General features: G+C 41.2%; 1 protein-coding gene across 1 annotated transcript in view; it reads right to left on the bottom strand.

Moving 5' to 3' along the window:
- DNAI4 (dynein axonemal intermediate chain 4) overlaps positions 1 to 26,985 on the bottom strand; it is a 70,759-nt gene that overhangs the window by 42,791 nt on the left and 983 nt on the right. Inside the window, exons 2-5 of the mRNA XM_077450522.1 lie at positions 20,106 to 20,271; positions 15,552 to 15,742; positions 7,179 to 7,288; positions 2,175 to 2,331 (exon numbers count right to left, since the gene is read on the bottom strand). Coding sequence (XP_077306648.1) covers positions 2,175 to 2,331; positions 7,179 to 7,288; positions 15,552 to 15,742; positions 20,106 to 20,271 — 624 coding nt within the window. The remainder of the gene's footprint in view (positions 1 to 2,174; positions 2,332 to 7,178; positions 7,289 to 15,551; positions 15,743 to 20,105; positions 20,272 to 26,985) is intronic.

Here is a 26,985-nt window from a genome sequence, read left to right as displayed (position 1 = left end):
TTTTCTATTTAGTACTGCGCTACGTTAAGACCCCTTTCACACTGAAAGCGTTTTTGAAAAAAACGCCTACCATGCCTTCCCAGTGTGAAAGCCTGATTGTTTTCACACTGGGGCGGCGCTTGCGGGACGTTAGAAAAAGTCCTGCAAGCAGCATCTTTTAGGCGGTTTGGGAGTGCCCCACCCATTGAAGCAACTGCAATGAGCAGCAACACGAGCGCCTTTAACCCTTTGTTTGGGCCACTAGCAGGGGTTAAAAGCGCCCTGCTAGCAGCAGAAAAGCGCAGGAAAACGATGGTAAAGCTCTGCTAAAACTAACAGCGTTTTACCACTAACGCGGCCTCACTACAGTGTGAAAGAACCTTCCCCAAGGCACCCCCCATGTTGAGGGCACGAGGCCTGGTACGAGGCCTGGTACGGCTCAGGAGGGGGAGGGGGAGGGGGCGCTCGCTCGTCCCCACCCCCTTTCCTTCCGTTTTTTCGGAAACGCACTCAAAATGAGGGGACTTTTCTCCGGGCAGGAAAAGTCCGTTCATTTCAAAAGTACGGCGGACTGGCACACACACGGCCATACTGTCCGCCGAAATGCGAGTCCGGCGGACAGATTGGTGTTCAAAACTCAAATCTTAGTCCGCGGGACTTTTGGGTAAAAAAAGTCCGCCGGAGCCTACACACGGGCGGATTGTCTGGGGAACTTGAGTCCGCCAGACTTTTCCACCAGATTGTTTGATCGTGTGTACGTGGCATTAGTGTATATTTATTGGTTTGGGAAGCGCCTACATACTGTGGTATATATAATGGAATTTTTATGTTTTTATTCTTATTTTTTACTACTAATGGCGGTGATGTATGTATATGTACGTGATCCAGCGCAGCGTGGCTGCTCTGCCACAGTAAATCTGCAGTAGGTGGTCTGCAAGCGGATAATTCATTTTTAAAATTCAAAGCAAACGCGCCCATCCGTTCATGTCTCTCCCCCCCCAACCCTAGCATTTCTAGCCACAGCCATCTTGAGTAAGGGAAGATGATTCATGTAGCTTCAGATTCTTGCTGGAATCCATCTGCCCTTAGCTCAAATAGGCATGCAGGTAGGAGGGTGTGCTGAGCTGAGAAAGACCCTCCTCCAGATAAAGAAAAAGAAAATGCCCATGAAGACTCCTGGGATGTGTGACATAATTTTGGCTAAGGCCAGAAACCAGGAAGCAACTGAAGCAAAAGAAAAAAGTTTAAAACAACTAAATATAATATAACTTCTTATGTATTTATTAATACTAGCAGCATAAGGATTAAGAATAGTTCATGTTGATTGAGAGAGTTTAGTTTGCTATATTATAGTTTGCATGCTCTTGTGTGGGTTTCCTCTGGGTACTCCGATTTCCTCCCACACTCCAAAGACATGCTGGTCAATTGGTTCTTTAATAGGTTACTTGGCTCCTGTCTAAATTGTCCCTAGTATGTGTATGCAAGAGATAGAGACCTGTAAGCTCTTTGAGGGAATGGACTGATTTGAATGTACAGTATGTAAAATAAGGATTAGTCGAACAGCCCCCGGTTCGGTTTGGACCAGAATTTGCGAACAGGCAAAAAATTCGGACAAACGTGAGAACACCGTTAAAGTCTATGGGACACGAACATGAAAAATCAAAAGTGCTAATTTTAAAGGCTTATATGCATTTTGTTGCCATAAAAAGTGTTTATGGACCCGGGTCCAAGTTTTAAAAACAGACATTTTTTCGAGAGTAGTGATTTTAATAATGCTTAAAGCGAAACAATAAAAATGAAATATTCCTTTAAATATCATGCCTGAGAAGTGTCTATAGTATGCCTGTAAAGTGGCGCAGTTTTCCCGTGTTTAGAACAGTACCACAGCAAAATGACATTTCTAAAGGAAAAAAGTAATTTAAAACTGCTTGCAGCTGTATAAAACTAATTGAAAAAAACGGCATGCCCCCCCCCCAAGTTCCCAAAGGATCTGGTATGAATATTAGGGGGGAACCCCTGAACCAAAATGTTTTAAAAAAATTGTGTAGGGGTCCCCCCAAAATCCATACCAGCCCCTTCAGGTCTGGTATGGACTCAAACATCGGGCTCATCCCTAATGTCAAGCAATGTTTAAATTGTCAGCCCTATATAAATGCCTGTAATAAATCTTAGAAGCGTATTTTATATTCTTATACTTGACTATCTCAGCTTCCTCAGAATCAGTGGCGATCACAGCCACAGGCATGTCTAGCAGCCATATTGTCTCGGTCTCCGTTAGGTCCACATTGACCATCTTATCCAAATCTTCCTCTTTTGGCTGTTCTTTGATCTCTTCCTTCCTCGCATAAGAAGCTGTGAAATAAATACAATTCTGGGTATTATTTCTGCTATGTGCCAGTTGTCCTTAAAACATTGATATATATGTCTCCTTCCCAGAATCTTCAGATGAGCTAAAAAGTTCAGAATGAATTTCATGCTTTACAACAGGAGCTCATTTATGTACAATACATGTCTAAGGAAATAATAAGATCTGTGCTGACTCCCACCATTCAGGTTCTCCCTTTCATTCTCCTATACTGCAAAGAAAGAATGTAATTGGCTGCTGTGTATGATAATCATATTTGCTATCAATAGGGGTCTAATAGACCCCTGATGTTTTCATAACCGCAAATACTGTCCCCCAGTGGGATTAGCAGTCTCCTTGTGAGGTAAAAAATAAAAATAAAATCATATATATATATATATATATAGAGAGAGAGAGAGAGAGAGAGAGAGAGAGAGAGAGAGAGAGATAGATAGAGATATCTATAGATATCTATATAGATATCTATATATATCTACAGTGGTGTGAAAAAGTGTTTGCCCCCTTCCTCATTTCCTGTTCCTTTGCATGTTTGTCACACTTAAGTGTTTCGGAACATCAAACCAATTTAAACAATAGTCAAGGACAACACAAGTAAACACAAAATGCAATTTGTAAATGAAGGTGTTTATTATTAAAGGTGAAAAAAACTCCAAACCATCATGGCCCTGTGTGAAAAAGTGATTGCCCCCCTTGTTAAAACATACTATAACTGTGGTTGTCCACACCTGAGTTCAATTTCTCTAGCCACACCCAGGCCTGATTATTGCCACACCTGTTCACAATCAAGGCATCACTTAAATAGGAGCTGCTTGACACAGTAAGGTCCACCAGAAGATCCTTAAAAGCTACACATCATGCCGAGACCCAAAGAAATTCAGGAACAATTGAGAAAGAAAGTAATTGAGATCTATCAGTCTGGAAAGGGTTATAAAGCCATTTCCAAAGCTGTGGGAATCCAGCGAACCACAGTGAGAGCCATTATCCACAAATGGCGAAGACATGGAACAGTGGTGAACCTTCCCAGGAGTGGCCGGCCGCCCAAAATTACCCCAAGAGCGCAGCGACGACTCATCCAAGAGGTCACAAAAGACCCCACAACAACGTCCAAGGAACTGCAGGCCTCACTTGCCTCAGTTAAGGTCAGCGTTCATGCCTCCACCATCAGGAAAAGACTGGGCAAAAATGGCCTGCATGGCAGAGTTCCAAGGAGAAAACCACTGCTGAGCAAAAAGAACATCAAAGCTCGTCTCAATTTCTCCACAACACATCTTGATGATCCCCAAGACTTTTGGGGACAACATTCTGTGGACCGATGAGACAAAAGTGGAACTCTTTGGAAGGTGTGTGTCCAAGTATATCTGGCGTAGAAGGAACACTGCATTTCATAAAAAGAACATTATACCAACAGTAAAATATGGTGGTGGTAGTGTGATGGTCTGGGGCTCTTTTGCTGCTTCAGGACCTGGAAGACTTGCCGTGATAAAAGGAACTATGAATTCTGCTGTCTACCAAGAGATCCTGAAGGAGAATGTCTGACCATCTGTTCGTGTACTCAAGCTGAAACGAACTTGGGTTCTGCAGCAGGACAATGATCCTAAACACACCAGCAAGTCCACCACCGAATGGCTGAAGAAAAACAAAATGAAGACTTTGGAGTGGCCTAGCCAAAGTCCTGACCTGAATCCTATTGAGATGTTGTGGTATGACCTTAAAAAGGCCGTTCATGCTCGAAAACCCTCTAATGTAACTGAATTAGGACAATTCTGCAAAGATGAGTGGGCCAAAATTCCTCCAGGATGCTGTAAAAGCCTCATTGCACGTTATCGCAAACGCTTGGTTGCAGTTGTTGCTGCTAAGGGTGGCCCAACCAGTTATTAGGTTTAGGGGGCAATCACTTTTTCACACAGGGCCATGATGGTTTGGATTTTTTTTCACCTTTAATAATAAACACCTTCATTTACAAATTGCATTTTGTGTTTACTTGTGTTGTCCTTGACTATTGTTTAAATTGGTTTGATGTTCCGAAACACTTAAGAGTGACAAACATGCAAAGGAACAGGAAATGAGGAAGGGGGCAAACACTTTTTCACACCACTGTATATATAGATATAGATATATATTAAGATTGGTGTGATCAGACTCAAGCAGTAGGTGCGTTTTTACACACGGTCGGACTTTCTGGCAGAAAAGTTCCAACGGAATCATTTCATTGGATATTCTGATCGTGTGTGGGCTTCGTCTGACTTTTTTTTTTTTTTTTTTTGAAATAGAACATGTTAAATCTTTCCGACTGAATCAATTCGGGAAAACCGTTCGCCTGTATGCTATTCTGACAGACCAAAAATGACGCAAGGGCAGCTATTGGCTACTGGCCACTGAACGTCCTTTTTCTAGTCCCGTTGTACGTCATCACGCTCTAAACAAATGGACTTTGTGTGATCGTGTGTAGGCAAGTCCGTTTCGGGCGGAACTCCATCAGAACTCCGTCGGAAAGACCGTCAGAGTTGATTCTGATGGAAAAATTGGTTGTGTATGCGGCATTAGGCCTCATGCACACTGGACATTTTTACAGCTGTTGTTTTTGGCTTCGGGTGTTTTTTTCTGCAGCCAGTAAACTCCCCAACATGTTATCCTATGTGTCCATGCATAAATAGGGGGTTATTTACTAAAGGAAAATCCACTTTGCACTGCAAGTGCACTTGGAAGTAATGTCACTGTAGATCCGAGGGGGACATGCAAGGAAAATAAAAAACAGCATTTTAGCTTGCACATGATTGGATGATAAAATCAGCAGAGCTTCCCCTCATTTCAGATCAACCCCTTAGATTTAGAGCGACTGCACTTCCAAGTGCACTTGCAGTGCAAAGTAGATTTGCCTTTCGTAAATAACCCCCATAGCCTGTTATCAGCGTTTTATTGGCAGGTGCATTTTATAGCTGGAAAACCCCCCAGAACTATTGGGTTTTAAAGGAGTTTTTCAGCTGTAAATACACTCTAATGCCGTGTACACTCGATCGCACATTCCGACAACAAAATCCATAGGATTTTTTCCGGACGGATGTTGGCTCAAACTTGTCTTGCATACACACGGTCACACAATGTTGTCGGAAATTCCGGACGTCAAGAACACGGTGACGTACAACACGTACGACAAGCCGAGAAAATTGAAGTTCAATAGCCAGTGCGACTCTTCTGCTTGATTCCGAGCATGCGTGGAAATTTGTGCGTCGGAATTGTGTACACACGATCGGAATTTCCGACAACGGATTTTGTTGCCGGAAAATTTGAGATCCAGATCTCAAATTTTGTGTGTCGGAAATTCCGATGGAAAATGTCTGATGGAGCCTACACACGGTCGGAATTTCTGACAACAAGCTCCCATCGAACATTTCCTGTCGGAAAATCTGACCGTATGTATGAGGCATTACGCGGCTATTCAGCGTTCATCAGTGTTTTTGAGCCATAACCTTTTGTGGGAGTATAGTTTTGCTTCCACAAAGCTAAAAACACTACAGCTAAAAAAGACTCTAAAAAACGCTGAAAAACGCTACTGCAAAAACTCTGCAAAACTAATTCTACAGCTACAGCTTTCTACAGAAAACGCTACTGATGTTTTTATAATGTCCACTGTGCATGGGGCCTTAGATGCGAAGGCTGCATTTGTTTTATTTTTTAAGCTTTCTTTATTTTCACCTGTGATCTAGCCAGTAAGACTGTTGTTTTTCAACAGAATAACCTCTCCTACAGATGTAGCAGTTAGAAGGTTGAGGCAAACCATTTACCACTGACAGGGGTGCTTACAATGATCACCTTTTGTTTATTTATGTAAAACCTTTATCCCAAAAGGAAAAAAAGGTTAGTTGTAACTGCTTATAAAGTCTTCTGCTTCAATTTAGTAGTGTGTTTAAATCTGCTAGTCCATCTAATTCTGCCCCCACACTGACAATGCCACGTACACACGACCAGACTTTTTTCGACAGCAAAGGTTCGACAGAGCGAATCCGTCAGACAATTCGATCATGTGTGGGCTCCATCGGACCTTTGCTGTCTATAAATCTGACGGACCTTAAAAATAGAACACGTTTCAAAATTTTTTCGCCGGAAATCCGCCGGACCCAGTTCCTGTCTAGAAATCCGCTCATGTGTATGTTAGTCCGACAGATGAAAACCGACGCTAGGGCAGCTATTGGCTACTGGCTATGAACTTCCTTATTCTAGTCCAGTCATACGTCATCACGTTTGAATCCGTCGGACTTTGGAGTGATTGTGTGTGGCCAAGTCCGTTCATTCGGAAAGTCCGTCGGAACTCCGCCGAAAGTCCATCGAAAAGACCGTCGGACCTAGTCCGTTGAAAAGTCCGCTTGTGTGTACGCGGCATAAGGTGTTCTCTGTGTTCCTTCATCCAGAGTGAGGGCACTCTAATACAGAAGGTGTGTTACTGGCCAGATCACCAGGTGAAAACAGAAGGGAAAAAGCCTAAAAAAAAAAAAACGAATGCAGCCACCACATCTAATAATTGGTAGCTTACATGTTGAGTTTGGGGTTTAATACCGCTTTTAAACTGAAAAAATGTAAGTTTGAGTAGCAGTTGTGCAAATATCATGCAACATAAATATTTGAAAATATCATATATTTTTTTTATTCTACAGGCCTTCTGTTTTAGAAAAATGTTAATTTTTTTTTTTTCGTTGGGGGGGTTAAGAAGGTGAAAAATGTGTGACCCTTTGATGTGTGTGCCAAAAATGTAATAATTGCTCTGGCAGCTTATGGGATAGAGGTCCATGGAGCCTCCACCACTATAAGCTGAAAGTGAAAACCATTAGGGTGGCTTTACCAGTCAAGCTGGGTCCCCTGTCCCGTCCGGGTGCTTGTTCTTCTGTATATTCCGATAATGATTCCGGATCCTGACTGGTCATAGACATACCGCTTCCCCCAAAAGTCGACCTGTTTAAAAGTAACCGAATATGTTTTTTATTTCATTTATATACAGTATAACCCACTATAAGCATGAAAGCTGAACTCCAGGAAAACAACTCAATGCACAGATTAACCACTTCAATACCGGGCACTTTCACCCCCTTCCTACCCAGGCCAATTTACAGCTTTCCGTGCTGTTGTACTTTGACAATTGCGCGGTCATGCAACACGGTACTCATATAACATTTTTATCATTTTATTGAGACAGATAGAGCTTTCTTTTGATGGTATTTAAACAGCACTGTTTTATTTTTTATTTTTTTGCTAAACAAACAGAAAATTTAGAAAAAAAAACAAAAACACATTTTTCTTTGTTTCTGTGTTACAATGTCGCAAATAAGTCATTTTTCTTCTTTACTGATGTGCGCTGATGAGGCTGCACTGATAGACTGCATTGATGGGCACTGATAGGCTGCATTGATGGGCACTGATAGACTGCATTGATGGGCACTGATAGGCTGCATTGATGGGCACTGATGAGGCTGCACTGATGGGTACTGATAGGCTGCATTGATGGGCACTGATGAGACCGCACTGGTGGGTACTGATAGGCTGCATTGATGGGCACTGATAGGCTGCATTGATGGGCACTGATGAGACCGCACTGATGGGTAGTGATAGGCTGCATTGATGGGCACTGATAGGCTGCATTGATGGGCACTGATGAGACCGCACTGGTGGGTACTGATAGACTGCATTGATGGGCACTGATGAGACAGCACTGGTGGGTACTGATGAGGCTGCATTGATGGGCACTGATGAGGCTGCGTCGATGGGCACTGATGAGGCCGCATTGATGGGCACTGATAGACTGCATTGATGGGCGCTGATGAGACAGCACTGGTGGGTACTGATGAGGCTGCATTGATGGGCACTGATGAGGCTGCGTCGATGGGCACTGATGAGGCTGCATTAATGGGCACTGATAGGCTGCATTGATGGGCACTGATGAGACCGCACTGATGGGTACTGATAGACTGCATTAATAGGCACTGATGAGGCTGCATTGATGGGTACTGATAGATTGCATTGATGAGCACTGATAAGGCTGCATTGATGGGCACTGATGAGACCGCACTGATGGGTACTGATAGACTGCATTGATGGGTACTGATGAGGCTACATTGATGGGCACTGATGTGACTGCACTGATGGGCACTGATAAGACTACAATGATGGGCACTGATGGGTACTGATGATGCTGCACTGATGGGGCGGATTTGATTTATTATTTACGAATTGGAGATATGTTGCAGTGAGATCTTTTGGCCCAATATACTTTCTACAAGTATTTACTGGGCCTCATGCAAACTATCCTGGCTTAGGACAACGTGGCCGATATCCATGCGTGGCTCTGGCGGACCACTTGTCCTCCACCTTCTGAGGCATTTCTGTTGTTTGGTGGAATGCTCACATTTGAGATTTAAACTACAGCTTTTTCAAGCCCTTTTTAGTCCCTGAAGGAGATCTACACTGTGTGTGTTTTCGGAAACGCATTGGGACTTTGTCGGTTGACAGCTTGGACTTCATTTTCAGCTGGCTGTATATTTCTCCCCAACTTTATGTGTTTGTTTTTACTGCCTTGGAATTTTGTCATTTATGTTTTGTGTCTTACACATCAATAAATTTGTAATCATTTTTTACGAATACTGTTTGTGGTCCGTTTAAAATCCCAATTTGAGGAAATCTATTCTTTACTATATGTATCCGGGATGGGATCCACAAACAGTTTAGTCAGAGAGCATGAGCAAACTCTCTGTTTTTTCATTTGTTTTATCCCATGGTTACTGTGAAATTGTGTGAATGCATCAATGCAGTGCATATTATCTCAGCTTGCAGAGCTTGGATTCATTGAATGAGTTTACCAAAAATGTAAAGTAGCGCCAGCTCTTGAAGAGCACACGCTATGTGTTTTTGAAATTTTATGTTACCCTTAAACCGCAGTTTGGTTTGGGTTTGATTACTCTTAATTTTGAGCTCAGCATCAGTCTGACTGGACTGCTGGGTCTTCTGCCTAACCATAGGGGCCGCTGTCCCCTCTGGCAGGTATGGAAACACAGTCTAGCTGGATGCATTAAGGTTACTTTCTCTCTGAACCAGCCCAGTGGGAGTGTCACTCTTGCTGTGCCTTCTGGGAGAGGATACTTAAGGTGCGGATATCATGTGTTCCGGTCCAGAAGTATGTTCTGACTGCATGGTCCTGGTCCTCCTGACCAACCCCCAGGATGCCTATGGCCTGGGGTGCGGATCCACCTGACTTTACCTCTCGGGGCTGGCTAGCCTGAGGCAAGGAAACCGAAAGAAGGATTCGGATGTGGTCCAGTGCCATCTCTGTTAGTGGAGAGACCCAGCAACTGTGAAGCTATCCAGGGGAGGACTCTTTGGGAGAAGGCCACACAAGGGTTAACTTCTCAACAAGAGCCTGGACAAGCTGAAGGACCCAAGTGAATTCAATCTCGTGCGGTATCGCCGGCTGCAAGATACTGGTACCACACGAGTGTTCTACAAGCTTTCAAGTTTCCTTTACATGTTCTATCACAGTCTGTGGCAGAGACTTGTTCCTGACTCAAGCACCCCGTTGGCTGCTAGGCCTGGTGAGAGAAGGACTATCCGATTAGGGTGAGGATCCAGCTGTGAATGGTTATTCTCTGGATTTATTCAAAGTAAGAGAGTTATTCTTCATTCTGACTTTGATACTAAGAGTACCTGGACTTTTCACCTAAACCCTCTGATCCTATACTGAGAGACTGTTTGTTTAACTACTTTTTGCAAATAAAAATCCCTTTAAGTGGATCTGACATCAGTCTCTGCAGTTTTTGGGCCATCTACCTCGGCAAAGCCCTAGACGCATACGAGGTGAAGAAGGTAACGGTAAGCCCAATAAATTCAGCCGCTCCTTCGGGGGTCAGTGCTACATAAATATTGCAGAATATACAGCCTCATGCTCCATAACTAAGCTCCAGTTCCTGCTGAATAAACTAAATCATTAATGTATGTTAATAGTAAACTATCTTTAGATAGATTTTTCTCCAAAAGCATTTGATTAAAATAAATTTGATTTAAAAAAAATTCAATTTAACCTAAAAAAATATCAGATTTTTTTTTAAATAATTGATTTTTATTCACCCTGGGCACTGATGAGGCTGCATTTATGAGCACTGATGAAGGTGCACTTATGGACACTGATAAGGGGGCACTGATGGGCACTGATTAGGCTGCACTGATGATGTGGCACTGATAAGCTGCACTGATGGGCACTGATGAGGCTGCACTGGTGGGCACTGATGAGGCTGCACTGATGGGCACTGATGAGGCTGCACTGATGGGCACTGATGGGCACTGATGAGGCTGCACTGATGGGCGGCACTGATATGTTGCAGTGATGGACACTGATATGCTGCACTGATGGGCACTGATGGTCAATGATGAGGCTGCACTGATAGGTGGCACTGATATGTTGCAGTGATGGACACTGATATGCTGCACTGATGGGCACTGATGGTCAATGATGAGGCTGCACTGATAGGTGGCACTGATATGTTGCAGTGATGGACACTGATATGCTGCACTATTTTTCTCCAAAAGCATTTGATTACAATAAATTTGATTTAAAAAATCAATCAATCAATCCAATTTATATAAAAAAAAATCAGATTTTTTTTTTAAATCATTGATTTTTATCCACTCTAGGCACTGATGAGGCTGCATTGATAGGCACTGATTAGGCTGCACTGATGGGCACTGATGAGGCTGCACTGATGGGCACTGATGATCAATGATGAGGCTGCACTGATAGGTGGCACTGATATGTTGCAGTGATGGACACTGATATGTTGCACTGATGTGGCTGCACTGATATTAAGTGTAAATGTCCCCGGTAACCGGAAAGCCGGCTATCAGCTTTCCTTTCCTCAGACACTGACAGCGCTAAGGAAAGGAAATGCTGATAACTGGCATTAGTTTACATGTGATCAGCTGTGATTGGACACAGCTGATCACATGGTAAAGAGCTTGCATCATTGGCTCTTTATCCTGATCTGTAATGCGCTGTGTCTGAGGGACACATCGCACCATCCGATCGTTGCACGCTGCCCCCGGGGGCATGTATGAGTGGCACAATGTGAAGGACGTCATATAGCGTCCAGTCAGGATGGCAAAGCCACCGCCCGGCTCTCATTCTGCTATAGGCTGGGCAGGAAGGTGTTAAATACATATAAGGGAGCTGTTTTACTCATCATAGCATTTTGTTTTTCTGTCCATCCAGTTCAGAGATGTACACAGCTCTGCCACATAGCAAAGCCCTGTCTAGCAGAGGGGAAGACTTGATTTTTCTCTGTTGCAATTCAGTACCACTTACCAGTATAATCCCTCTCCCACCCTGTAATTGGACAATGATAGGAGAAACAATGGATCGATGAGCTCATCTCTGTCATGCTTGCTCTCTGCTCCTATCAGCATGCACTTTGCACTTGCTGCACAACTGACTGTCTCCTTGCACTGCTTCTGTGACTCTTGGTCTGAGCTCTGCTGTACAGGTACTGCAAATTCAAGTGCTTACACTGCTCATATTTATAAAAAAGGGAACACACATTTAGGGATATATGAAAAAATGCAGAGCTGCGTTAATGTATGCAAATTTTATCTGCCTGGAGTTCTGCTTTTAAAAAAATTGGCTAATATATTTATATCTTTCTTTAATAAGGTTTAAGTGTTCACATTTGTGCAGCGTCTGTTCTCTGCTTTGGAATTTTTTCCCTGGTACAGGCACCATATGCTCATCTATATAGATAAACTTGTGTAGAGTAAGAAAAACGTTTGTCTCCTGGCTAATTACAAAGGCTGCAAGTGTTTAGCAAACTTAGCTGAAAATTCTTACTTGATTTTGTCTTGTACATAATAAGGCGGGCCAATGCAATCACTACCTCTAATTCAGGGATTTCCACACTTTCTAAGCAAAGGACCAGTTTACTGTTCTGTAAACTCTAGGGGGGCCGGACTGTGACCAGGAGTAGTAAAAAGAATTCCTGGTGTCAGTGGGAGTAAACAATACCACATATTTGATATTTGGGGGAGGACTTGTTCCCCATCATTGGTGTCAGTAGGAGGACTAGTGCCCCATCATTGGTGTCACTAGGAGGACTAGTGCCCCATCGTTGGTGTCATTAGGAGGAATAGTGCCCCATCATTGGTGTCACTAAGAGGAATAGTGCCCCATCATTGGTGTCAGTAGGAGGAATAGTGCCCCATCATTGGTGTCACTAAGAGGAATAGTGCCCCATCATTGGTGTCAGTAGGAGGAATAGTGCCTCATCATTGGTGTCACTAGGAGGAATAGTGCCTCATCATTGGTGTCAGTAGGAGGAATAGTGCCTCATCATTGGTGTCACTAGGAGGAATAGTGCCCCATCATTGGTGTCAGTAGGAGGAATAGTGCCCCATCATTGGTTTTGGTAGGAGGAATAGTGCCTCATCATTGGTGTCAATAGGAGGAAGAGTGCCCCATCATTGGTGTCAGTAGGAGGAAGAGTGCCCCATCATTGGTGTCAGTGGGAGGCATAGTGCTTCATCATTGGTGTCAATAGTCTTGTCTTATGTTACTAGTGGACAGATAACACAAGTGAAAGTTGATTGAAGAAATTTGGACAGCCCTGTGTCTTCTTGAATACTGGTGCTGAACTGTCTGGGTGGGCAATGGCTTGTCTAGGTGCCTAGCAGTTAATTAGCTTACTGTTTAATTGGATTACTGTTTATGTTGGTTGTTCCTTAAATGTACTGATGATATTACTTTTTACAGTTTGCATTGTTTAGGATAATGTGATCAAGCTCTTATGATCTTGTGTGGTACACTAGCTTGAAAAAGTATTCATACCCCTTGACATTTTGTCAGGTTACAACCAAAAACATAAATGTGTTTTATTGGAATTTTATGTGATAGACCAACACAAAGTGGTAAATAATTGTGAAGCAGAAGGAAAATGATAAATGGTTTTAATTTTTTTTTTTACAAATAAATATCTGAAAAGTGTGGGGGTGCATTTGTATTCAGCCCCCTTTACTCTGATACCCCTAACTAAGATCTAGTGGAACCAATTGCCTTCAGAAGTCACCTAATTAGTAAATAGAGTCCACCTAAAAGTATGAATGCAGCTGTTCTGCGAAGCCTTCAGAGGTTTTTTTAGAGAACCTTAGTGAACAAACGGCATCATGAAGGCCAAGGAACACACCAGGCAGGTCAAGGATAAAGTTGTGGAGAAGTTTAAAGCAGGGTTAGGTTATAAAAAAATATCCCGAGCTCTGAACATCTCACTGAGCTCTGTTCAATCCATCATCCGAAAACGGAAAGAGTATGGCACAACTGCAAATCTATCAAGACATGACTGTCCACCTAAACTGACCGGCCGGGCAAGGAGAGCATTCATCAGAGGAGCAACCAAGAGGTCCATGGTAACTCTGAAGGAGCTGCAGAGACCAACAGCTCAGGTGGGAGAATCTGTCCACAGGACAATTATTAGTCGTGCTCTCCACAAATCTGAACTTTATGGAAGAGTGGCAAGAAGAAAATCTGTGTTGAAAGAAAGCAATAAGAAGTCCCCTTTGCAGTTTGTGAGAAGCCATGTGGGGGACACAGCAAACATGTGGAAGAAGGAGCTCTGGTCAGATGAGACCAAAATTTAACTTTTTGGCCTAAAAACAAAACGCTATGTGTGGCAGAAAACTAACACTGCACATCACCCTGAACACACCATCCCCACCGTGAAACATGGTGGTGGCAGCATCATGTGGTGGGGATGATTTTCTTCAGCAGGGACAGGGAAGCTGGTCAGAGTTGATTGGAAGGAGGTTCACCATCCAGCAGGACAACGAACCTAAACATACAGCCAGAGCTACAATGGAATGGTTTAGATCAAAGCATATTCATGTGTTAGATTGGTACAGTCAAAGTCCAGACCTGAATCCAATTGAGAATCTGTGGCAAGACTTGAAAATTTCTGTTCACAGACGCTCTCCATCCAATCTGGCTGAGCTTGAGATATTTTGCAAAGAAGGAGAACGGGCAAAAATGTCCCTCTCTAGATGTGCAAAGCTGGTAGAGACATCCCCAAAAAGACTTGCAGCTGTAATTGCAGTGAAAGGCGGTTCTAGAAAGTATTGACTCCGGGGGGCGCCATACAAATGTACCCCACACTTTTCACATATGTATTTGTAAAACAATCTTAAAAAACATTTATAATTTTCCTTCCACTTCATAAAATCCCAATAAAATAAATTTACGTTTTTGGTTATTACATGACAAAATTTGGAAAATGTCAAGGGGTATAAATACTTTTTCAAGGCACTGTGTATATTCTGTGTGAATTTACAGTAAAGTCAGTTCCAGTTTGCACCTAAGCTAGTGTTGTCTAGTTCTTAGATGCAATTCCCAGCTATAATACCTGGTTCATGGTTCCAGAGTGGAGGAAGCTGTATCTTGATGGAGGCAACCAAGTTGGGTGCCAGGTGGTCCGTCACAGGTAAAAAAAAACATGAAAAGGCGAACTTACACCGAGCTCCTTCCCATGCGTTTCGTCACACCTGATGTTGTCCTGGCCCCGGAACAAAGTCAGGTGTGACGAAACACGAAGGGAGGCGTGCCGTACTGACGTCACCACGATACACGTAAGTCCCGGACCACGAGCTGTTACCGAGAGCCAGCTGGCTTGGTTTTTTACTTTGTATACGATGCTTTTATATAAATGTAAGTGCAATACCTACTATTCTTTGTAAAATTAATTCTTTGTGTTTTAACTCTATGGAAGCTTTTTATTACTCTTTATTGGGATACATCTACTATAACCTTCCTGTATGAGCCATAAAACCTGTGCATTCCCATGCAGGAAGCCCCATCAGTGTCTATTGGGATGCAGCCGCTGCACAGACACATTACATCCATGTGGGTTCCCAAAAGCAGACAGTGTGAGTTGGGGGACCCTCTTCAGCACCCACACGGATATCATATTGGAACACAGCGGCTGTGTCTGTACAGTGGCTGCATCCTAATAGACGCTGATGGGACTTCCTGCATGAGATGCAGGGAACACCTGTGCACCCCCATGTGGGTAAACATGACCCCGCATGGGCATACGATATTGTACATCCCCTGAACAAAAGGCAGCCTTTTACTATTTTTTTTTTTTTAGTGATAGAGCTGCTTTACTTTTTATAAATGCAATAAGAAAAATATTTAAAGCACCTTGAAAACGGTCCGACGAAACTGGAGATAAATCCCGTCTGCTGGAGGGACATAGTGGAGAAGATATCCGATGCGGTTACACCAGAAGCATCTGGCGTGGTAAACAGTTTGCTTTGCTTGGTGGCAGTGGTGCCAGGCTCTGCTTGGTATAGTGACCGAGGAGTGACATCATTGCCTTCCTCATCGAAAACCTGAGAAAATCAAATAAAACCAAAGAAGTTTTAGCCCCGCCCTTAAAGCCATATTAAACCCAAAAGCAAACATTTATTATACTGCAGCTTATCGATTCTTAGATGATATTAGACATGTGCACTGACAAAAAATGTGTTCGTTTTCGTCTCATTTGTTTTTTTTCTGCTTTTTTCAGAAATTTGAAAGTTCAGAATTCGGAAATTCGGAAAACCAAAAAATTAGGATTTTCAAATTTCCAAATTTATGAATCTCTACTTTTTTTTGGATTTCCGAATTTCTGAATTTCCGAATTTTTGGCTTTCCAAATTTTTGAATTTCAAATTTTCAGATTTCCGAATTTTGAGCTTTCTGAATTTTCAAATTTCCAAAATTTGAATTTACGTATGTTTGAATTCCAAATTTCCGGAAATACTAAAATTCTAAAATTTGAAAATCTGAAAGAAAATTATTAAAATTTGAAATAATAACTAACTATTAAATAGGAACTGGAATTTCCTTTCAAATTTTGCTGTTAGTGACCATAACGAATTTATCCAAAGTTACAAATTATCTGAAATAACGAATGCTGCATCTAAACAAATGGAACAAATTAATAATAAATAATAATAATAAAACCTTTTAATTATTATTGTTATTTATTATTATTAGGTTGCTACGTTCCATTCGTTTAGATGCGGCATTCATCATTCTAGATAATTTGTAACTTCTAATAAATTCATTTAAACAGCCAAATTTGAAAGGAAATTCCAATACCTATAATTTAATAGTTATTATTAGTTTGTTATTTTAGATTTTCAGGTTTTAGTATTTTTAGATTGTCATTCTTTTGAATTTTCATTCTTATTTTTGGATTTTCAAATTTCCTAATTTAGAATTTTCGAATTTCCTAATTTTTAATTTACGAACTTCTGAATTCGAATTTTCGAAATGTTCCCATTTCCAAAATTTTTAATTTTCGGAAATGTGAAAACTCGGAAATTTGAAATTCAGAAATTCGTAATTTCGGAAATTAAAAAATTTGTCAAAATTAGTTAGAAAACAAATTTGCAACAAAACAAATTGCACATGTCTAGATGATATGGCTGCATTTGTTTTCTGTTTAAGGTTTTCTTTCCTTTATTTTCATCTGGTGATCTGGCCAGTAAGTCTGTTATTTTTCAAGAAAACAAGCTCTCTAGCAGATGTATCAGTTACAGGGTTGAGACAAGCCATTCACTACTGTCAGGGGTGCTTACAATGATCAGCTTTTATTTATTCATGTGAAATCTTTATCCCGAAAGAGAAAAAAATGTTGCTGTAACTGCTTATAAAGTGTGAGGTGGAGTTTGACTTTAAAGGGGTTGTAAAGTAAAATTTTTTATTTTTTTAAAATAACAAACACGTTATACTTACCTCCACTGTGCAGCTCGTTTTGCACCGAGTGGCCCCGAACCTGCTCTTCTGGGGTCCCTCGGCGGCTGTCTCGGCTTCCTCCCGCAGGTGCTTCTCACGTTAATGCGAGCTCCCTCACATTGGTGAGAAGCACTGCGGGCGCGCTCCCGTGATACAGCGGGCGGCTATAGCCGCTCGCTGTATCACAAGGCCCCGCCCCCCGGCGCGCTGCGTCATTGGATGTGATTGACAGCAGCGCGAGCCAATGGCTGCGCTGCTTTCAATCCATCCACTCCAGCCAATCAGCGGCCAGGCTGAGCGGCGAAGAGGACGGCGGGGGCGAGCGCGGGATTTTCGAGGGGTCAGGTAAGTAAAACGGGGGGACTGGGGGTGCCGGCAGTGTGAGATGTTTTTTCACCTTAATGCATAGAATGCATTAAGGTGAAAAAACATTTACCTTTATAACCCCTTTAATCTAAATCTGCTAGTGCATCTAATACTCCCTTCCCCCCAGACCAACAATGCTGCAGTCCAAAAGGTGGGCTCCTTCCTCCAGAGTGGAGGCAAGGAGGGGTGTTACTGGTCAGATAGCCAGGTAAAAACAGAGGGGGAAAAAGCCTCCTCTCTTACTATCAGCTAATTTTAATTACTACAAGTGACTGAAAAACAAGTTCCACTAAGGGACTGTAGACTAATGTTTAGGACAGATTTTCTCAACCTTTTTACCCCAGGGGATTACTAGAATTAGGCCGCGTACACACGAGAGGATTGTCCGTCCAACTTAGTCCGCTGAAACGTGTTTCAGCGGACAGTCCGCTCGTGTGTGGGCTTCAGCAGACTTTTTCAGCGGACAGTCTGGCGGACTAAGTCTTTCGGAATTTCCGTAATATTGTCCGCTGAAACACGTTTCAGCGGACAGTCCGCTCGTCAGTAGGCTAGTTCGACGGACTAAGTATGGTGCATGCTCAGAAAGGATTTACACGGCGGAAGGTTTGCTGCATTGCAGTGTATTGGACGTCGTATTTCTAGTCCCGTCGTACGTGGTGTACACGTCATCGCGCAAGCTTTCGGCGGACTGTCTGTTCATCGTGTGTGGTCAAGTCCGTTCATTCGAAAGTAGGACGGACTGTCTGTCGAATTGTCTGACGGACTTAGTTGGACGGACAATCCTCTCGTGTGTACGCGGCCTTACATTTCAGGTCTCAGGAAACCCTACTAAAAGTCAGTGGGAAGAAGGCCCCTTACATTGGAGGTCAGAGAGAAGAATGTCCCTTACATTGGAGGTCAGTGGGAGGAATGCTTCTTACATTGGTGATCAGTGGGAAGAATGTTCCTTACATTAGAGGTTAGTGGGAGGAATGCTCCTTAAGTTGATGATCACTTGGAAGAATGCCCCTTACATTGGAGGTGAGTGGGAAGAATGCCCCTTGCATTAGAGGTCAGTGGGAAGATGGCCCTTACATTGGTGATCGGTGGGAAGAATGACCCTTACATTGGTGGTCAGTGGAAAGAATGCTCCTTACATTGGTGATCAGTGAGAAGAATGTTCCTTACATTTGTGGTCAGTGGGAAGAATGTTCCTTACATTGGTGGTCAGTTGGAAGAATGCTCCTTACATTGGTGATCAGTGGGAGGAATGCTCCTTACATTGGTGGTCAGTGGGAAGAATGCTCCTTACATTGGTGGTCAGTGGGAGGAATGCTCCTTACATTGGTGGTCAGTGGGAAGAATGCTCCTTACATTGGTGATCAGTGGGAGGAATGGTCCTTACATTGGTGGTCAGTGGGAAGAATGCTCCTTACATTGGTGGTCAGTGGGAAGAATGCTCCTTACATTGGTGATCAGTGGGAGGAATGCTCCTTACATTGGTGGTCAGTGGGAAGAATGCTCCTTACATTGGTGATCAGTGGGAGGAATGCTCCTTACATTGGTGGTCAGTGGGAAGAATGCTCCTTACATTGGTGATCAGTGGGAGGAATGGTCCTTACATTGGTGGTCAGTGGGAAGAATGCTCCTTACATTGGTGGTCAGTGGGAAGAATGCTCCTTACATTGGTGATCAGTGGGAGGAATGCTCCTTACATTGGTGGTCAGTTGGAAGAATGCTCCTTACATTGGTGGTCAGTGGGAAGAATATCCCTTACATTGGAGGTCAGAGGGAAGAATGGCCCTTACATTGGTGATCAGTGGGAGGAATACTCCTTATATTGGTGATCAGTGGGAGGAATACTCCTTACATTGGTGATCAGTGGGAAGAATGCTCCTTACATTGTTGGTCAGTGGGAAGAATTCCCCTTACATTGGTGGTCAGTGGGAAGAATTCCCCTTACATTGGTGGTCAGTGGGAAGAATTCCCCTTAAATTGGTGGTCAGTGGGAAGAATGCTCCTTACATTGGTGGTAAGTAGGAAGAATGTTTATTACATTGGTAGTAAGTAGGAAGAATGCTTCTTACATTGGTGGTCAGTGGGAAGAATGCTCCTTACATTGGTGGTCAAGGGGGAAGAATGCTCCTTACATTGGTGGTCAAGGGGGAAGAATGCTCCTTACATTGGTGGTCAAGGGGGAAGAATGCTCCTCACATTGGTGATCGCAATACCCACTTCACAGACAGTTAAAACAATAATTGGTATAATATCACTCTTCAGGTACCATCATATGAGAAGTCATTCAGCCCTCCAGGAACCCCTAGCCACCTCTGGAGGAACTTTAGAGTCCTGTGGAACCCAGGTTGAGAATGGCTGGTTGAAGGTATTTTTTATTTTAAAATGTAAAAAAAAATCATGTAGTAAAACTTTCAATACAGATATATGGCAGACCTTTCCATAGCTTACGGCTTCAGAAAAGAAATATCTGGAGATCCTGCTGGTCCACAGGGGGACAACACTCTTTGGGCTGGATCATATGAGGGACACCTGGGTCAGACCCCTCCCCACATGCCCTTTTACCACCTACTGCAATCATTAGAACATAGTTTGTTTCTCTTTACTGACCGGTACGGATTGTTTCCCAGCGAATGCCGAATTCTTATCCATGACTTTGCTGTCGGTGTGAATGCTGAGACTTTTCCTGCTCCCCATCATGCTGCGGTTCATCCTGCTCTGGGTGACGAAACTGGACATACTAATGATCTTCTTCACGTGTGAAGCCATTTTAGGGCTGAAAAAAATAAAAACCGATAATTGCGGCAATTGTAGTAATAAGTCCCCCCCCCCTCCCCATGTGAAGTCGGGTATAGGACCGGCCGACACTCTTCATTGGCTCTTACAGACAGGCAGTAAAGCCTCGTTCATACAGGCCTACCCTTCTATACACCCAATGAAGGGACTATTCTCGGGTCCCCCCTTAATAAGTAGACATGTGCGGTTCATTTTGTTCCAAAACAAAATTCGGGTAAATTACAACAGTAACGAACTTAAAGGAATCCGAAATAAAGAAACAAAATTTGGCCACAATTTGAATCAAATTCAAAAACAAGAATACAATAAAACGGAATAGAAATAAAGGAAAAGAAAAGAATAAAAAAGAATGGAATAGAAAGTAAGAGAGTAGAATAGAAAAAAAAAATAGAATAGATAAATTAGAAAGAAAATAACCATATTTCAAAATTTAAAAAGAATAAATTAGAATTTCGATTAGAATAAATTTGAATTTTGAATAGAACAGATTAGAACACAATAAGAGAATAAAATAGAATAGAAACAAATAGAATAAAATAGAACAAATTAGAAAGAATAATTTGAATTTTTGGAATATAACCGTCTTTCGAAATTCAAAGAATAATAAAGAATAAAAAAATAAAAATAAATAATAAAAATATAATAATAATAATAATAATAAAAATAATAAAGAATAAATTAGAATTTCGTATAGAATACATTTGAATTTCGAAAAACAGAATAAATTTGAAATTCAAATAGAATACATTTGAATTTCTAATAGAATAAAAACAAATAGAATAGAATAAAGTTGAAAGAATATAACAGTCTTTGGAAATTCAAAAAGAATAAATTAGAATTTCGAATAGAACACATTACAACAGAATAGAAAAGAATACATTTGAATTTCGAAACAGAATAAATTTGAAATTCAAATAGAATAATTTTGAATTTATAATAGAATAAAAAAAAATAATAAAATAGAATAAATTTGAAAGAATTTGGAAATTCAAAAAGAACAAATTAGAATTTGGAATAGAATAAATTAGAATTTTGAATAGAATAAATTAGAATTTTGAATAGAATAAATTTGAATTTCGAATAGAACAGAATAGAAAATAAGAGAATAAAATAAAATAGAAACTAACAGTAAAAAATAGAACAAATTAGAAACAATAATTCTAATTTTGAAAAGAACAGATTTGAATTTTGAATAGAATAAATTTGAAATTCAAATAGAATAAATTTGAATTTCTAATAGAATTTAAAAAACCCCCAATAGAATAGAATAAATTAGAAAGAATATAAACGACTTTCGAAATTCAAAAAGAATAAATTAGAATTTCGAATAGAATAAATTAGAATTTTGAATAGAATAAATTAGAATTTTCGAATAGAACAGATAAGAACAGAATAGAATAGAAAATAAGAGAATAAAATAGAATAGAAAGAAATAGAATAAAATAGAACAAATTAGAAAGAATAATTTGAATTTCAAAACAGAATGCATTTGAAATTCAAATAGAATAAATTCGAATTTCTAATAGAATAAAAAAAAAAACAATAGTATAGAATAAGTTAAAAAGAATATAACCGTCTTTCGAAATTCAAAAAGAATAAATTAGAATTTCGAATAGAATACATTTGAATTTTGAATTATCATCAATTACAATTACGACTAGAACAGATTAGAACAGAATAGAAAAGAACAGAATAGAAAATAAGAGAATAAAATAGAATAGAAACAAATAGAATAAAATAGAACAAAGTAGAAAGAATAATTAGAATTTTGAAAAGAATACATTTGAATTTTGAACAAAATAAATTCGAAATTCAAATAGAATAAATTCAAATTTCTAATAGAATAAATTTGAATTTCTAATAAATTAAAATTTAATTTATAATAGAATAAATTTGAAAATTAAAGAAGAACAGATTAGAACAGTATAGAAAATATTAAAATAGAAAATAAGAGAATAAAATAGACTAGAAATGAATAGAATAGAACAAATTAGAAAGAATATAACCGTCTTCTGAAATTAGAATTTTGAAAAGGATACATTTTGAAGAAAGTAAATTAGAATTTAGAATTCAATTAATTTGAATTTCAAATATAGAATAAATATGACGTTCGAAAAGAATAAATTCAGATTTCGAAAAGAATAAATGTAAAATTTGAGTAGAACAGAGAAGAATAGAATAGAAAATAAGAGAATAAAATAGACTAGAAATTAATAGAATAGAATGGAATAGAACAAATTAGAAACAATATAACAGCCTTCTAAAAAATTGGAATAGAATAAATTTAAATTCGAATACTAATTGGAATTCAATTATATTTTTTCGAATTTGGTCAAATTGAAATAAATTTGTCCGAATTTAGAAAATTCTAATTAAATTCAAAATATGAATAGACTAACTGAAACGATTTTGGAAAACCAATTAAATGAATTTAACTAAACAAAATTATTTAACCACTTGACCACTGGGCACTTAAACACCCTTAAAGCGGTAGTAAATCCGCAATTTTTTTTTTTTTTTTTTTTAAACCTGCAAAGCAAAAGGCATAATGAGCTAGTATGCACCGCATACTAGCTCATTATGAAATACTTACCTTAGAACGAGGCCCCGACATCTCGCCCGATCCACGCCGAGGGAGCCGACATGCTCCCTCGGCGTCTCTTCCGGGTATCGCGGCTCCGGCGCTGTGAGTGGCCGGAGCCGCGATATCGTCACTCCCGCGCATGCGCGCGGGAGATTTAAATCCGGCCGGACGAGCGCTGCCGGATTTTCACGGAGAGAACCCCCTTGTGCGCATGCGCCACTGTAGTCAGCGGCGCATACCGAGGGGAATATCTCCTAAACCGTACAGGTTTAGGAGATATTTTTTTTACCTACAGGTAAGCCTTATTATAGGCTTTCCTGTAGGTAAAAGTTAAAAAAGTGGGTATACAACCACTTTAATAACCAGACCAATTTTCAGCTTTCGGTGCTCTCACATTTTGAATGACAATTACTCAGTCATGCAACACTGGACCTATATGAAATTTTTGTCCTTTTTTTCACACAAATGGAGCTTTCTTTTGGTGGTATTTAATCACCGCTGGGTTTTTTATTTTTTGTGCTATAAAAGAAAAAATACAGAAAATTCTGTAAAAAAAATAATTTTTCTTCATTTCTGTTATAAAATTTAGCAGATTAGTAATTTTTTCTTCATAAATTTTGGCCAAAATTTATACTACTACATATCTTTGGTAAAAATAAGTACAAATTGGTGGATATTATTTGGTCTTTGTGAAAGTTATAGAGTCCACAAGCTATGGTGCCAATATCTGAAAATTGATCACACCTGAAGTACTGACAGCCTATTTCAATTCTTGAGACCCTAACATGCCAGAAAAGTACAAATACCCCCCAAATGACCCCTTTTTGGAAAGAAGACATTCCAAGGTATTTAGTAAGAGGCATGATGAGTTTTTTGAAGTTGTCATTTTTCCCCACAATTCTTTGCAAAATCAAGATTTTTTTAACTTTTTTTTTTTTTTTCACAAAATTGTCATATTATCAGTTTATTTCTCACACAGCATATGCATACCACAAATTACACCCCAAAACACATTCTGCTATTACTCCCGAGTACGGCGATACCACATGTGTGAGACTTTTACACGGTGCGGCCACATACAGAGGCCCAACATGCAGGGAGCGCCATCAGGCGTTCTGGAGCACCCAGGACAATTCTGACATTTCTCTCCTACATGTAAAAATCATCATTTATTTGCTAAAAAATTACATCGAATCCCAAAACATTATATATGTTTTTTTAGCAAACACCCTGAAGAATACAATGGTGGTCATTGCAACTTTTTATCTCGCACGGTATTTGCGCAGCAATTTTTCGAATGCTTTTTTTTGGAAAAAAAACTGTTTTGTGCTTAAAAAAAAAAAAAAAAACACAGTAAAAGTTAGCCCAATTTTTGCATAATGTGAAAGATGAAGTTACGCTGAGTAAATCGATACCTAACATGTCACTCTTCAAAATTGCACAGGCTCGTGGAATGGCGCCAAACGTCGCTACTTAAAAATCCCCATAGGCGACGATTTAATTTTTTTTTTTTTACTGGTTATATGTTTTGAGTTACAGAGGAGGTCTAGGGCTAGAATTATTGCTCTCGCTCCAACGTACGCAGCGATACCTCACATGTGTGGTTTGAACACCGTTTTCATATGTGGGCGGGACTTACGTATGCGTTCGCTTCTGCATGCGAGCTCACGGGGACAGGGGCGCTTTAAAAAAAAAAAATTGTATTGTTCATTTTACTTTATTTATTTTAGTTTGACATTTTTTTCCCCAAAAATAAATTTTTTGATCACTTTTATTCCTATTACAAGGAATGTAAACATCCCTTGTAATAGGAATATGGCATGACAGGTCCTCTTTACAGTGAGATGTGGGGTCAATAAGACCCCACATCTCACCTCTAAGCTGGGAAGCCTGAAAAAAAAAAAAAAAAAAGATTCTGGATTTGATAGTATTGGCGAGTCGGTAGAAGCACCGGAGGGCGGCGGGGTGTCTATGGCTGGGTATTGCAGGGTATCACCGACTATGGCTGGGTATGGCTGGGTATATCAGTGTATGGCTGGGTATCTCAGAGTATGGCGTTGCAGAGTATTGCGTTGCAGAGCATTGCAGGATATTGGAGGGTGTTGCAGAGCATTGCAGAGTGTTGCACGGTATTGGCGGGTGTTGCAGAGCATTGCAGAGTGTTGCAGGGTATTGGTGGGTGTTGCAGAGCATTGCAGAGTGTTGCAGAGCATTGCAGAGTGTTGCAGGGTATTGGCGGGTGTTGCAGAGCGTTGCAGAGCATTGCAGGATATTGGAGGGTGTTGCAGAGCATTGCAGAGTGTTGCACGGTATTGGCGGGTGTTGCAGAGCATTGCAGAGTGTTGCAGGGTATTGGTGGGTGTTGCAGAGCATTGCAGAGTGTTGCAGAGCATTGCAGAGTGTTGCAGAGCGTTGCAGAGTGTTGCAGAGTGTTGCAGAGTGTTGCAGAGTGTTGCAGGGTATTGCAGGGTATTGCAGGGTATTGCAGAGTAATGCAGGGTAATGCAGGGTAATGCAGAGTAATGCAGAGTAATGGCAGGGTATTGCAGACTATTGCAGAGTATTGCAGGGTAATGCAGAGTATTGCAGGGTAATGCAGAGTAATGCAGAGTAATGCAGGGTATTGCAGAGTAATGCAGAGTAATGCAGGGTATTGCAGGGTATTGCAGAGTAATGCAGAGTAATGGCAGGGTATTGCAGAGTATTTGCAGGGAATTGAGGGGTTAATTTTTGGTGAGCAGCGATGTGGGCACTGCAGATGCAGCCCACATCGCTGCTGACACCGATCTCCTCCCCCTCCGCTGTTCCGATCGGTACAGAGAGGGGAGGGAGGAACCGGCGTCATAACATGACGCCGGTTTGTTTACAAGTGATCACTCCGTCATTTGACGGAGCGATCACGTGGTAAACGGCCGCAACGAGCGGCCGTTTACCGTGATCCGTGATGCGCCGGGTCCTGTGGACCCGGCGGTCACGGATGCTCTCGAGTGCGCGCCCCAGGGGGCGCGCGAGAGCGGAATTCTGGGAGGACGTCATATGACGGCCTCCCACAGTTAAGAAACCGCCCTAAAGCCGTCATTCGGCTATAGGGCGGTTATTAAGTGGTTAAATAACAAATCAAAACTAAACTAAAAACATATTTTCCCTCTGCACATGTCTATTAATAAGTTATAGCGGTCTATCTGCAGCCTTCTCTTGTCTACATCCGGTCAAAGTGCTGAATTTATAAAGCTTGTCTGAGAGTTAAAAAAAAGGGGGGGTGGACAGCTAAAGTTACACTCTGCAGAGCTCAGTGAGGGGAGATGAGAGCTAATTGGAGGGAAGGGACCCCCCCCCCCCCCCCCACACACACACACACACACACAGGAACAGAGCTGAGGCTGTCAATCAGCTGGAGCTCCTCCCGTCACCTTATTTCTCTTGGTGTCAGGAAAACTTGTCAAAAGTTTTTCGTGCTGATAGCAGAGGAAGGAGGCAGCAGACAGAAGTGACACATAGTGCTCTGGATTGAGACAAGTACACACTATAGAGGGATGTGCTTTGTTCATATTTCATGTCTGAGGTTTACAACCACTTTAAGCGTACACACACTTCAAGCGACACACATCCCCATACAGAGACTCCCATTCATGTCTATTAGGATGCAGCTGCTGCTCCCAGTATGACATCTGTGCGGGGCTCTATATAGTACCAGCAAAGCTTAAAGTATAACTAAAGGTGAAACTTCTCTTTTCAGTTTTGGATACAGTGGAGAGGGATTAGAACCCCCGTCAGGTTTTTATTGCTGTGTCTCCGTTAAAGGGAGATCCTCCCCCCTCTCTATTTGTCCTGTTTACCATTATCACTGAAAGTGACAGTAAAAGAGAATCCCATATTTTGGGTTGTCACCAGAACAAGAATAGAGGGATAAATCTTCCAATGGGGACACTAGTTCTGGTGACAACCAGGGATTCCCTCACTTTGGAGGGATTTCCTCTCACTTCCTGTTGTGACTATGAGATAGGAAGTGAAGGGAAATCGCTCCAATGGGACACAGTTGGCAAAAAAAGAAAATCAAACTGATGGGGTTATACCTTCCTTTACTGTTTTTTTTTTCTTCAGTTCTACTTT

The sequence above is a fragment of the Lithobates pipiens genome, unplaced genomic scaffold, assembly GCF_037356315.1.
Source record: "Lithobates pipiens isolate NorthernLeopardFrog02 unplaced genomic scaffold, aLitPip1_a1.2 Scaffold_23, whole genome shotgun sequence".
Lineage (NCBI taxonomy): Eukaryota > Metazoa > Chordata > Amphibia > Anura > Ranidae > Lithobates > Lithobates pipiens.
This window is presented reverse-complemented; position numbering and strand designations above follow the sequence as displayed.